The sequence below is a fragment of the Priapulus caudatus genome, unplaced genomic scaffold (assembly GCF_000485595.1).
Source record: "Priapulus caudatus unplaced genomic scaffold, Priapulus_caudatus-5.0.1 Scaffold26, whole genome shotgun sequence".
In the NCBI taxonomy this organism is placed as follows: Eukaryota; Metazoa; Priapulida; class Priapulimorpha; order Priapulimorphida; family Priapulidae; genus Priapulus; species Priapulus caudatus.
Window position 1 is genome coordinate 404,096 of NW_014577087.1, and position 15,252 is coordinate 419,347.

A 15,252-nucleotide genomic window follows, 5' to 3' on the forward strand; every position below is an offset into this window, starting at 1 on the left:
ATATTGCATCAAGCCACTAGTGAAGGGGAGAGGCGGAAGAGAGACTAGTGCATATTGCATCAAGCCGCTAGTGAAGAAGAGAGGCAGGAAAAAAACTAGAGCCTATACTGCATCAAGGCACTAGCGAAAGAGAGGGATTACTGCCTTCTTGCATCAAGCCACTAGTGAAGGGAAGAGGAAGGAGAGAGACTACCACCTATTGCATCAAGACACTAGTGGATGAGAGACGCAGAGAAAGACTAGCACGTATTGCACCAAGGCACTCGTGAAGGAGAGAGATCGCCACGTGTATTGCATCAAGCCACTAGCGTGCGAGAGAGGTCACCGTGTATTGCATAAAGCCACTAGTGTGTGAAAGAGGTTGTCTTATATCGTATCAAGGCACTAGCACATGAGAGAGGTCACCGTGTATTGCATCAAGCCACTAGTGTGTGAGAGAGGTTGTCTTATATTGTATCAAGGCACTAGCGTGCGAGAGAGGTCACCGTGTATTGCATCAAGGCACTAGTGTGTGAGAGAGGGTGTCTTATATTGTATCAAGGCACTAGCCCATGAGAGAGGTCACCGTGAATTGCATCAAGGCACTAGTGTGTGAGAGAGGGTGTCTTATATTGTATCAAGGCACTAGCCCATGAGAGAGGTCACCGTGAATTGCATCAAGGCACTAGTGTGTGAGAGAGGGTGTCTTATATTGTATCAAGGCACTAGCCCATGAGAGAGGTCACCGTGAATTGCATCAAGGCACTAGTGTGTGAGAGAGGGTGTCTTATATTGTATCAAGGCACTAGCCCATGAGAGAGGTCACCGTGAATTGCATCAAGGCACTAGTGTGTGAGAGAGGGTGTCTTATATTGCATCAAGCCACTAGCGTGCGAGGGAGGGTGTCTTATATTGTATCAAGCCACTAGTGTGAGAGAGAGGGTGTCTTATATTGCATCAAGGCACTAGTGTGCGAGAGAGGGTGTCTTATATTGCATCAAGGCACTAGTGTGAGAGAGAGGGTGTCTTATATTGTATCAAGCCACTAGTGTGCGAGAGAGGGTGTCTTATATTGTATCAAGGAACTAGTGTGTGAGAGAGGTCGCTGCTTATTGCGTGAATCCACTTGGCCATAAAGGACCGTTATCAGCTGTGGAGCAACGAGCGGACGAGTGGCGGCTGCATTCCTCGAGATTCACTCCGCAGACTCTCATCCTAATGGGGTTTCGAACCGCAATCCTGCGCACAAGTAATGCCGGCATAGACAGATGCTGACATTCCTCTCTCTCTCTCTCCATCCCTCCTCTCTCTCATTCCCTCCCTTGCTCGTTAGTGCGTTCTTTCTCTGGCTTCCTAGCGCTCTCTCTCTCTCTCTCCCTCTCTCTCACTAGTGCTCTCTCTTTCCCTCCACCCCTCTCCCTCCCTCATTCCTGCCCCTCCTCTATCTTATTTCTTTCACCTTCTCAGTATTCATCGTTCTTTCACCTTCTTTCTGCTTTGCCCTCTCACTCGCCCTCTCTCTCTCTCTTTCTCCTCCCACCCTCCCCCCTCTCTCTCACTCATCGCTTCACTTCGGTAATTAGCGCCATGCACTGCATAGAGCCTGCCACCCGGGCACAGCTACATCATCATCATCATCAGCAGTGTGTGGGGAGGAGGCGGTTGTCACGCAGGATTATCGCTTGCCTCCCCGCGTGACTGCAGCGTCTGTGAAGCGTTGATACAGCTACGTCCCCACCGGCGTCTGCGAACGATCCCCAGCCGCGACACAATCAGCTGCCTGCATAGCTGCGACTGTCAGCCTCCCACACGCACATCACCGTGACAACGCTGCGACAAAGATGCGGGCGGGATGGCGAGCCAGCTGATGATGGTGGTGGCGCTACTACCGATGATGATGATAATGATGATATGCGGGCTCTCTCTCTCTCTCTCTCTGCCTCGAGCTCTCTCTCCGTGTGTGCGTTCGTGCGTGTGCGGGCGTGCGTGCGTGCGTGCGTGCATGCGTGGGTGTGATTTATGCAGTTAGACAGCTTAAACACGGATACACACTACCTACGTACGCACATCAAGACATTTAGGATGACATTTAAACATCTAGGTAGTGCCGCCGCCAACGCTCGATGCCCACGCTAAACAGTCACAGTGAAGAGGTCCCTAACCCGAGACATTTCACCCGCATCGTCGGGCGCACCTAGACTAGCAGACATACAACTAACACGACCCGCTACAGTGTGAGTACACGACTCGACGAGACCGGCTATGTCTGCGGACACTCGATACAAAGCCGCACTCTAACGTGACATTCCTCGCCGTGAAGTCTTGCAGCAGTGGACAGGGGAAGCTCTCATCTACATTGCAAGCTCTAGAAGAACAACACTCAGCCAGCCCTGACGACAGCCAACAACGCCCCCCCCCCCCGGTTCACTCTCTATGACAGCGAAGTCTGCGCGTAAGGGGCGGGCGGAGGATGGAGAGATGACGAGTGCAATGGTGGGAAGCTGTGGAATCTCAGCGGACCGGAGGGTGTTCGTCGGATGCAGCACAGCACTCAAGCACGCTCGCATTCACACTCAGGGTTCATAGTAGTAAGACACATGTTGAAATAAGGACGTATAAGACCCTTTCTGGAGGCCAAAATAAGACTCTTTTACACGATTTCTGATAGATCACCGACTATTAAAGTACACTACCAATATTTATATACACAATTGCACAGCAGATTTAATTATTCCGTATTATATATACAACAATTCTTACTCTAAGTCGAGAAAAAATAAGGACTATTAAGTACTTTTCTAAGATTTCACCAAAACTAAGTACTAATAAGGGCCCTTATTTTATTTTTGGCAAAATAAGTACTTATAAGACTTTGGAAGACCCGCTACGAACCCTGACACTCGCAGGCACTCACACACGCACGCACGCTCACACGCACGCACGCGCTCACGCTTGCACGCACACACGCTCGCATGCACGTTCGCACTCACACACGCACGCACGCTCGCACGCACGCTCGCACTCACACACGCTCGCACTCACACACGCACGCACGCACGCTCGCACGCACACACGCTCGCACGCAGTCACACATGCTCGCACTCACACACGCACGCACGCACGCATGCTCGCACTCACGCTCGCACGCACTCACACATGCTCGCACTCACACACGCACGCACGCTCCCACTCACGCACGCACGCACGCCTGCTCGCTCGCACACACACACGCTCTCATGCACTCACGCACGCTCGCACTCATGCACGCACGCACGCACAGCTCTCGTCAGCTAGATGAAAGCCACTCGCTCTCCGCCTCGCTCCGTACATTATGCAGCACTCAACAATGGCTCGCAATTACCACCTAAAAACATCCAAACTTCTCAATAATTAAACACGCCCATGGGCTGATTTCCTCGGTCGTTCGCTGAGTAACTTTCCAAGCTTAACCGCTTCACAAGCCAGCATTAGTAGAGGAAATCTAGGACGAGGAAGGAAATCCAGGCACTAAAAGTCCAGAGCAACCGGGGGATTGGCACTCCGGAGCTACTTTATAATCACTCTCATATATTCATGCTGCGTTCTGCCTATGCATACACAATCAACGTTTATTACGTCTAAAGACAGTGATACTTTTACAGGCAGGTGCTAATCCGATCAATAGTTCGATGTGATATTTACACCAAGACGCAGGTGTGACATGATATGTATAACTTACATTAACAGACACCTGTGCTAGGGCTCTCACATCCATAGACAGACGTTACAGGAATCTTAACTCTATAGGCAGGAGTGGTAGGACGCTTACATTAACAGACGCAATAGGATCCTTATGTCAAGACGTGAGTGTGAGGGAAGGCTTACACTCATAGGCAGGAGTAACAGGACTCTCACCTCAACACCCACAGGTGATCCAACCTTTACATTCATAAGCACGTGAGGGACACATACCTACAGAGCAACCGCGGAAGACAGACAGCAGCGAAATAAAGAGAGCGAAACCCGCGCACGCGGACGCGCCGTCGCGGCGGCGGCCCCGGTGCTCACTTACGTTGACGGGCAGTGGCGAGGTGATCTTGCCAGAGCCGGAGCTGGAGCTGCCGTGCCTCACGGACGGCCGCTCTAGATGCGACAGCGGCATCTTGCCTCCGTTGTAGTGCGGCTGAGCAGGGGGCGGCAGTGGCGCCTTGCAGCCGGGCGGTCGCCCTAGCAACGTCAACGCGACATGGTTGCCCGCAGCTGCGAATGAATAAAACGAGATTATCATCGAAACGTTTTCAGCGGCGAATCTCCGTGCTGCGCGCGTGCGAGACCGACGGACCATCTGTTTCGATATTTCCCCTCCTCCTCGCCTCACTGCTCCGCGCGTTCGATTACGCTGCCGTCAACGCGCCGGTTCGAGTTTCGAGGCGAGCTGACCGGCGTTTAAAACGGCACGCGTCTCCCCGCTTCGCTAACATCGCTCGCTGTACGCCGCCCCGATCAACTCACCCGCTCTACCTGATTACTCTCGCCACAGAGTTAATCATTCTCCCCCCCCCCCCCGCTGCATTACACGAGCGACGCATGCGCACGACGAGGAGCGTCTGCGCAGAACGCGAGACAGCGCAACGATGAAGTCGCCCCGCTCTCGCAGCAGACGGTCAATTTAGAGAAACACACGTAAACCGTAAATCTAGATGCGAGGAGTAATTGCCTTTTTCTGGCCGACTTAATTCTACTGATGATGCAACAAACGGGTAGAATAGTGAGAATATTTTCAGTGTGCTATTCAAATAATTGAATTTCGTCTTTCATAAAATTCAAAAGTCGTCTTTCTCACAATTCAATATAGACGAGATATTTAAGCCTTTGAATAGATATTTTTAAATTTATGTAATAAAGGATGATGTAAATAATTGATGTTTAACTGCAATAAATGTAATTAGACAGCTATTCTGATGCATGCATGGAGGAGTCCACGCAGAGAAGTCTCACTCACCTTTCACTAATCGCACGACTTCTAAATGGTTGGAACTTGTCACTAGAGTTCCATTAACCTGCAAGCAAGAGAAAGGAAATTTATAATGCAGGAACGTATTTAGAATACCACAAAATACATTCAGTGATTTGCTTTAGAAATTTAGCTAGCACTGTCAGTACGCCTATTTGCTATGAAACTTTTCCCATCCTTCGTTGTCCCTTTAACTTAACCGTAACCCTAGAACTTTTCGTCCTATAACATGGCCCTAGAACAATAACAGTATCAAATTTCTCCCTAACACTGGTACGTTAAGGTCATTTGTTCTTCAGGTTTCTTTTATGCCGTAATGTATTTTCCAATGCAAAGGGCATAGGAGCCAGACGAGACACAAGTCATCAGCTCAATATATGAAATGCTATACTGGCATCAACATTAACATAAATTCCTTAGCTGATATAAACAATAATGAATCATCCCCATGACATTTCGCTTGTCCTATAGGCACTTACAATCAAACAAGAATATTACTATAGGCCATTATCTTACTAATCAGTAAAATATTTTCACACAGATCCTAGAGTTATGCTCTACGAATTTCACGTTGATTGTTATGTAGATACGATAACGTTACTCGCTAGTAGGACTAATTCCCATATTTTACAGACTGCTAGGTAAGGACATGAATCTCACCTTAATGATTCTATCACCTATTTGTACTCCAGCTTTAGCCGCAGCGCCACCTGTGAACAGTAAAAAAAAGCTTTAACAAAAGCCATAAGCTACCGCAAAAGCTTTAACAAAAGCTTTATTCAGGTAATACTAATAAGTAAACCTACGCACTCCGGCTTCATTATGCCACTGCATAATCACATTACAACATTTACGCGCTGCGAGACCTCTATCAACGCAGGTGAATCCGAACCCGATTCTAATAAACTTACGACCGTACACCACTCAACAGGAGATATGACATCAACAAAGCCTGCATGTAGCATCAATGCATCTAATTTTCCTGGAACCGGCAAGCGCCGAACAACTTCTCGCCGACGCTCTCACTAAAATTCCTAATGAATTAGTTAACAGTTTTACGACCACTTCTTGCAAGCCGACACGGCCAACAAGCGTGGCAATCATTTTCGCATCGCTCCTCCCCGCAATGGCTGTGCGTTCGCCGGTTGCCTGGCAACCACCTCGACTGGTTTGCCTGCCACATTCTACCTGGCACGGGAGCGCAGCGCAAAACCCCTATAACCCGCTAGAAGCTGCTGGCTACAAAGCGTTTACTTCGTAAAAATACCCTGCCGAACGCGACGAGGGAAGAAAGGCGACGTGATGTGAAAGAGCACGCGACGCGGCGACGGCACTGCGTGGTTCAGCAGAACGTCTCGAAGCACTGCAATTCTGTAGCAATGAGCCTTAAATCTAATTCCCGCCGATTGTTCTGCCGATGGGTGAGACTTTACTGCTTGAAGGCTCGCTACGGACGTAGATTATATCCTCTGTTATCATCATCGTTTCAGCCATACAGACCATTCGAGTGAATTCAATAACGTATCAATTATCATGGATCCCATAAAGCGGGTGAAATGTGAAAGCGGCCTCGCGGTGTCGATAGAAATTCGACAATTGGTTTGAAATTGCGACCAGGCACCGATGACGAGCTGTTACAGGGGCCGCTGTGAAGGTTTCGTCGGCTCGCTCGGGGCTAGGAAGCACCCTCACACGACAGCGGCGCGAGTCTCTCTCTACTGGGTTAGGCTACTATTAGCCAGCATACGAGCATGGACGTCGGCAGGCGTGACGTCCTAGCTAGTCCTGCCATCAAATTAGCAGAAAACCAAGAGCCGCGCTCGTACAAAGGTGACAGACCCTGGGTTGCTGGTGACAACCTTCATTATGATCGGCAGTCACGCGCCGCTTACCAACGTACGACCAAAAAAACACAGCAGACACGCGGGGTGGTTCTGATAGGTAAATAGATGAATATCTAGGTGCATGGGTGAATAGCAAGGTGCATAGATGAATATTTAGATGTGTAGATGAATATCTGAGTGAATAGAAGAATATCTAGATGAATAGCTAGGTCAATAACCAGGTAAATATAGCAAATAAATATTTTAAAGGGTAGCCAGGTGGACAGCTAGGTGAGTCGCTAGGTGTGTAGCCGAGTGCGTTGTCTGCACATGTGAATCGCACACTGCTTAGCCCGTCCGCGTTCACCGCCGCTCTTACAGCGGGGGCCGCTCACTAAACAAACTCACTCTGAATGAAACTATCCGGTTGCACGAGAAGCGCTGCGTCTGCGTGTTTGCCGATAATTAGCTCATACAGCAGTCGGCGCGTTTTTCACTTGAATACGCACGCGCTGCCACAGCGCGCCGACATTTTATTTTAAGCCGCTTCGCTGTCGGCTGATCACCGGCCCTCGGTCAACAACCGGTTGTAAGTCTTCGGAAAACATCGTTACGACGAGACGGAAATACTTTCGTTTCGCCGAGATGCGCGTTCGCGCGCGCGTTTCCTAGTTTGCGCCCGTCAGTAAAAAGACAGTCTGTAAAAACAAGGATACTCCTGCGCGAGTGTTGGCTCCTCGGAAGCCGTCAGACGCACAGTCTATGTATATAGGATTAGCGTGCACTAGTGAACGCACTCGCGCGTAGCTCTCTCGTCCACGGGTCACCACCTCAACAACTGTAGCTCATCACTACAGGCCGTGGGTCACCCGACCCCTTACACCTCATCACCCCCGATCGTGGGCCACCCCCTACACCTCACCATCACCGACAGTGGGTCGTTTCCCATCCCTTACATCCCACAACCACAGCCCGGGGGTCGTTTCCCATCCCTTACATCCCACAACCACAGCCCGGGGGTCGTTTCCCATCCCTTACATCCCACAACCACCGACCGTGGGTCGTTTCCCATCCCTTACATCCCACAACCACCGTCTGTCGGTTACGTCCCACCCTCCGTAGCTCACCACCATCGGGTCGCCTCATCGTTCTCAGCCATGGGTAGCGTCCTGTCACTTGGAGGTTGGTCAACCCCCCTCACCCCCTAGCTGTGGGCCACTTCCCTTGGCTCTTGGCAACCCCCTGCCGCAACGGCCGGAGGATTACCGCGCATTTACAACACATACAACCCCCGACGCTATATACGACACTGCTGTTGCATTTGTGTTGCATTTTTAGTGCGAAAAATCTGTAAATGTCCGCGCGCCAGTTCACATGTGTGTGTGTGTGTGTGTGTGTGTGTGTGTGTGTGTGTGTGTGTGTGTGTGTGTGTGTGTGTGTGTGCGTGTCCTCACGTGGAGACACCAGCGTCCTCACGTGGAGACACCAGCGCCCTCACGTGGAGACACCAGCGCCCTCACACAGAGACACCAGAATTCTTGCACAAACGCACTGGCACCCTCGTGCGTAGACACGAGTGCCTTCACATGGTGACGCCGGCGCCCTCTCGTGGAAGGCCGGCCATCGTCACGCCATCTGCAGGCGAGTTTTCCAACTTGCTCGACCCGTTAATGTGTTTAACGGCAGCGTTCGAGCGATGGCTGAGTCATACCTTCTTTGACGGACTGCACAAAGACGGGGTTGTCACCGCTCACTGTGAGGCCGTATCCTTTCTCATCCTTCTGTATGATGACGCAGCGCTGGATGAGAGGTCCACCTGCAACAGCAGCAGCACACAGATCGTCAGTCACCTACACACACACACACTACATGTAATATGATCACGCACGCACGCACACATACACTCAACATGTAACATGATCACGCATGCACGGACGCGCGCGCACGCGCAGGCAAGCGCACGTGCAGACACGCGTATGCCTGCGCGCAAGCAGTCGTGTACGTGCATGCACGCGTATGCTTGCACGCACGTACATAGACGCGTATGCTTGCACGCACGTACATAGACGCGTGTCGGCGTGTGCCTGCGGGTACGGCATCTGCTGAGAACACAAACGTTGCTGTCTCATCTAGCTTCCTTCACCTACAGATGCGCTAGCGATGATGGTTGACTCCATATATGGCTGCATTCGTTCCACGGCAGTTGAGAAGTCATAGTAATGTAACGGTTCCACGTGCGCCAAAGCACGTACGCACACACGCACGCGCGCACGCACGCGCGCACGCACGCACGCACACACACACACGCACACACAGACTAGCACATGACGAGAGAGATATAAAGATATAGAAGGAGAGATGGAGAGAGGGAGAGAGGGAGAACTGTTTACCTATGACTTGCCGGCGCGCCCTCATGCTGTCGGGAGCTCTAGCTACGCACTTTGCCTACAGATACTATCGCAGACATCACAGCGACGTGACTGATACAGGTAACAGCTGCACTTAACGCAAAAGATCGGCACACTATTACGTTGTTGACAAAGTCCAACGACACGTAGGCCAACCACGCACGACACTCACTCGTTTAAAACTTTTCAAAACTACCGATTAACATCATGCGCAATTGCAAAATAATTCATCACTCCCACGTGGACAGTGAATGTGTACGTAATCACGCATATAAAACGTGGTTCCACATACTCGAGATAAGATACATTCGTATGACATGTTGTGTACACATTACGTAGACGTTTGGCACACGTGAGTGCAAATTGCTTGCTTGCTACCAAGAGCGTACCAAGAAGCTATCTGCTACTACCAAGAAGCTTCTTAATACGCTCTTGTTGCTATACTTTGCTTGCTTGCTTGCTCCTCCGGTCGTACAGTCGTACTTACTAGTCAAACACGAATTTCAGTCCTTATGATATCCTAAAACAATGGCCAGTGATAGTACAGCTATAGGCTGCATCATTAAATAGTCAATAGTACGTAGAGTTGATGCATGGGAGAAGGCCTGCAGTACACGCATGTGTACATACAGAGGGGATTCTACAGTCGACTTGTACCGCTAGTGGCCGCGTGCTAATTCATTCTACGTTTATATGTGTGCACGAGGCATCCTAATATTATGTAAAAATATACACTAACACTAGTAACAGGTGAGATACACCGCCATACTAACAGGTGAGGCACACTGTCATACAAACAGGTGAGAATACCATCACACTAACAGGTGAGATACACCGTCATACTAACAGGTGAAAATAGCAGGTGAGACTACAATCACACTAACAGGCGAGATACACCGTCATACTAACAGGTGAAAAATAAAGGCGGGGAGAAAGTTAGGGGGCGGTGAAGAACGGAGGGAGAGATGGATAGATGGGCATTGCGAACGAAAGAGAAAGAGGAGAATGAGAGAGATAAACATCCGCATGGATCTTTTTGGATTTTTAGCTCAGTAATGTATATCAGTAAAATCTAATTAACGCAATTACTCCAAATATCACATTATTAATTATCCTGAATCATCTTGTTATTTAGTTCATTAGAGTTAGTATAATGATCAAGCTAAAAAAAATTTTAAAATTTACATGCAAAATAGCAACATGTATTAACTGTGTTGGGTGGGAATGAAAGGTATAAAAGTCTGATCACATTATCATGGACGTTGAATGATAAAGATATAGATCCAGGAAGCAAATATGAGATGTACAAACTTCACAAGACTTGGTTTTTCTTGCAGCGTCAGCTGGGAGCAGGCCAGGTAAACAAACACACGGTTGCTCTCCACAAACCACTGACTGATGACTGATGACGCATCGCATCAAGTAGACATATTTCCCACCAGATGTCATCATTATCTACGCATACGCGAGTCATAATCACAGCACTTACCACCAAATAAACTCTCGGGCTAAATGCACGGGAAGGAAATTCTACTCTAGCAGGCACAGCTGGAGATCTTAACTGCCACGTCGCACTTTCCACGCATTCCTGCGCCTGCGTTATTTATTATATTATATATGTGCCTGATCCCCTACTCTAGTAATTGTGTCACTGCTAGCTCAGTGAATGCATCGACGTAGACTTAATCAGTGGAAATTTGACTCTGATAGTAATATACATTGATAGATAAAGTCTAACAGCACAAGGCTAGCATTTCTGGGCAAGCCCCCAACACACACGCACACACCCCGCGCAACGTGGCTGTCATTGATGACTCATTCCCCCGCGAAGAGAGCGCTTACAAAGGCGAGAGAAATAATCATTTCTCTCACAATGTTCCAAAAGACGATTGTCGAACATGTTAATGCGGCAGAATGCAACTCGTAAAGCCGGTATGACTCACAATCGTCGGCGTGTTAGAGTGCTAAAAGAGGGGACCCACCCATACGCAGCACCCCGAGCTAAATCTCACGTTGCCCGAGAACAATTGGCAACAAGGCAGTGTGATAAGCATTTAGACGTGTTCGCTGGAGCACTGCTACATCTTTTATTATTGCGAATTATGACCAGGCAGTTCGATAGCCGATGTAGCCTTTAACTACTTAGTCGGTTCGGGGAAGTCTGCTATCCACAGAGAAATGCGACTGCACGAGAAACATGAATCAACTCGTGCGTCGCAATAACAGTCACACACACACGCAAGCACATACACACACACACGGGCACGTATACACACGCACGCAGCCACGCTTGCAGCCACGCACGCACGCACACACGAATAAACACAAAACGAAAACGCGCACATGTAAACACACGAGCTTTTCTATACATGCGCACTCTCCATCCCCCCTGACAAATCATTTTCTCCGTTCCCACGGCGTTCATTCCCACCTCCTCCCTTCCTCTGTCTCCACCTTAATCACTCCCCACTCTACCCCCATCTTATCTGTCATTCTCTCCAATAACGTGCTATGAAACACTACTGCTGTAACATTGCTATTACATCCTCCTATTATTCTGCTGAGCATTCGCAACACGAACACACACACGCACGCACGTATATAGGCACGCACGCGCCTACGCACAAACACATGTACAGGACTATCATCTCGCAGTAAGGAGTGAGTCGGCGTTAATGATGGCGGTTAGGGTGGTAGATGCAGCAGACAGCATATAATCACACCGGCTCTATAATAACACACAGCGAAACCGGAGCCGACACAGGGGCCCTGGCGACCAGGAAAACATGTGGGACGCGGCCCAGCAGTTGTAGCCCAACTAAACACATCTCACTGGAACCAACCTTCCCTGCTAGAGAACCCAGCATGACACCGCCTCCTTACATATACACACACACGCACACGCACGCACACGCACGCACGCAGCCACGCTTGCAGCCACGCACGCACGCACGCACGCACGCACGCACGCACGCACGCACGCACGCACGCACGCACACACACACACAATGACGGCAGCATGCAGCTGGCCCGCGATTGACGCGAAAATCTGCTGGCATTCATGTATTTTGACAGAAATTGATTGCTGCGAGCGCTGATACTTTAATTGCTTTATCCTTCACCTGTGACCGGCTTGGGGGCAAATCTAAGGGCCGCTCGCTCGCTGGACAGTAATTAATTCACCAAAGCAAATGTCTCCGACCAGCGTCCTGCTCATCCGCACTGAATAATTGCAGTCGTGCACAATTTTTGGTTGCAACACGAAGTTCACACGAAGTTCACAAGAATCTCACACGAAGCTGGGGTGTTTGACCTCTATTAACTTTCACTGTTAGAAGACCATGCAAACATCTTTCTGTATCAGTAACCGAATTTGTTTGCATCTATATCAACGTTTACTAATTTTCCAGGTCATTGTGCATATTACCAATAAAAAATGTTCCGTTTAAATAGAATTGGTGGTCTATAGAATGGGGTGTTGGTAACTTCGACCACATAGCTGCATAATATGGAAAGCCATCCCCTTCAAAAATCATTTTCAAACATTTCAAATACACAATTTTAAATAAATTTAAAACATTTCAAATTAATTAATAAAAATACAAATTACTTTATATTGTTTGAGAAATTTAAATTCAAAATTTAAAATCAATTCACAGAATAACAAATTAATTTATTAACTTGCAAATTAATTCACAACTTTCCAAAATAATTGCCTGATATACAAATTCCTTCACATCATTGTAAAAATTCATTTTCTAAACGTACAATTTATTTTCAAAACAACAAACCAATTTACTAACTTGCAATTTAATTGAGAACATGTTACATAAACTCACAAATGTTAAAATTTTGCTTCATCACCCTAACAATTGAAATTATAAGTTTTAAATTAATTTACAGAATAACGAATCAGTTCACTAACTTTGAAATTGATTTATTACTTTTAACATTAATCACCAGAAATGCAAATCTAACTGTTCAATTGGTTTCAGAATTATTAGGTAACAAATGACAAATGTATAGCTTAAATTACAAATTAATCATACAGCTTTCAAAACATATATAAATGTTTACAATCAAAGAGCTCATTTAACAATCAATTTATGCAACTTCCAATCTATTCAAGACCTCTGAAATCACTTACTAGCGTTTACAATTTGCCGCCCACTCTGTTAATTGTTTCCGGTCCGTGTGCAAAACTATTCAGGAAACTTCGAATCAATTCATAGGACTTGCAATCTATTCACTACACTTTCCGAAGCAGCCAACTACAAACCAAACTCCAAATCAATTCATTCTAAAAGTGCCCGGATGCTTCAGCTTGGATGGATACGCTATAGTATTGGAGGATCCGATTTTTACCACCCTGCGGGAAAGATGTGTTTGTTTACAGCTGTACACTACAGTGTAGTGACAGTGTTGCCCAAAGAGCGTTCATCGTGACGTCACGTCCAGGTCACGTGTGTAAACATAGCTCTGCTGGTTGGCAAAAGCGTTCGTTGGCACAGGCACTTGGAACGTCTCAATTAAATTAAATAATGATAAATAAACACAAAATGTATTTACTACGAAAGTCTTAATGTTTCTCTACTCTATTTCGCCTATAATCACCTGCAAATGCCGGTCAAATGCTCATCTGCAACACACAAGTACACCGCACGCCCGCCCTGTGCTGCGTGCACTAACAACATGAATAAGAGAATTATGTTATTCATGTTGTTTATGCTCTTTTATGCTCTATTATTGTTATGCTCTCTATGCTATATTGCTATGCTATGCTGTAACGCAGAGCTATGTTTTCACACGCGACCTGAACGTGACGTCACGCTGAACGCTCCTTGGGCATGCAACACTGTCACTACACTGTAGTGTACAGCTGTAAACAAACACATCTTTCCCGCAGGGTGGTAAAAATCGGATCCTCCAATACTATAGCGTATCCATCCAAGCTGAAGCATCCGGGCACTTTTAGAATGAATTGATTTGGAGTTTGGTTTGTAGTTGGCTGGTTCGGAAAGTGTAGTGAATAGATTGCAAGTCCTAGTGTGTGTCTCCACTTCTGCCCAGCTTTGCCAAACATTAACACCCTTTCTCCCACACCCAACAAACACACCACCGAGTTACTCGCGAGTGGTGGCGAAACTTGTTTACCAATATCCGATTGCTTTCACTGCCTTTTTTTACTGGAATCGCGAACGTTTCACGAGGAAACGACGCGTAACGGATAAAAACAGCGATAAACAGCGTGCCAGCTCTCGTGTAATTAGGCTTAAATCATTAGCCAGGGTCTACGACCACGGGCCTCACCTGAGCTGAAAGGACGGCAAACAAACCCGACTGCAGAAGCTGTCTCAGCTGATCAATTACCAGCAGTAAAAATGCACCAAAACCCGAGCGAACATGAATCGCAAATCGTTTATAAGACTGAGAACAGAAGCCATTTAATCTGGGAGGTCACGCTAAATCCTTGTTATCCGTATATAATACATACTCGCAAACAATATCGTTTTCCACACAAACCCGACGTGACGTACACTTCAACAATAGGATTCATGTCGGGTTCGAATTTTAGAGCTGAATCGAAACTGAAATCATACGGAAATGAAAGATATATGAAAGCGCATGCGCACCTGCCCGCAGAACACCTGTCCGTAGAATTACGGGCATAATAGGTTATTCACAGAAATGCCGTTTGAAGTCCCCACCAAGGACGTATTTATTCGATCAGGCATGTGCATATTGACCAAAGTTTTTTGGACTGCCTCATTAATGATTCACGACTAATCGTACGTCAAGTGCTTTACCTGCGATATTGCATTAAAATTTAAAGCAGGCTCACATAGAAGGGGGTTTCTTTGGAAAATTTGTGTTTTTTCCCAATTTTTTCACAACTGGCCGGGTTTCATTCGCGCGAATTCTGAAAGTGCATACGTATGATATATAGCGCACTGTGTACACACGAATTAATATATACGCTAGTATATATAGACGTAATTGAAAAAAAGCTAGATCGTCCACAACCCTGTCTAGTCCAATACATTACCGC

The 15,252-nt window shown here is 47.5% G+C and overlaps 1 protein-coding gene across 1 annotated transcript in view; it reads right to left on the reverse strand.

Moving 5' to 3' along the window:
* LOC106814337 (rho guanine nucleotide exchange factor 11-like) overlaps positions 1–9,210 on the reverse strand; it is a 66,027-nt gene extending 56,817 nt beyond the window's left edge. The window contains exons 1-5 of the mRNA XM_014818639.1: positions 9,186–9,210; positions 8,507–8,611; positions 5,633–5,682; positions 4,961–5,018; positions 4,031–4,218 (exon numbers count right to left, since the gene is read on the reverse strand). Of these exons, the coding sequence (XP_014674125.1) occupies positions 4,031–4,218; positions 4,961–5,018; positions 5,633–5,682; positions 8,507–8,611; positions 9,186–9,210 (426 nt within the window). The remainder of the gene's footprint in view (positions 1–4,030; positions 4,219–4,960; positions 5,019–5,632; positions 5,683–8,506; positions 8,612–9,185) is intronic.
* Between the last annotated feature and the right edge of the window lie 6,042 nt (positions 9,211–15,252).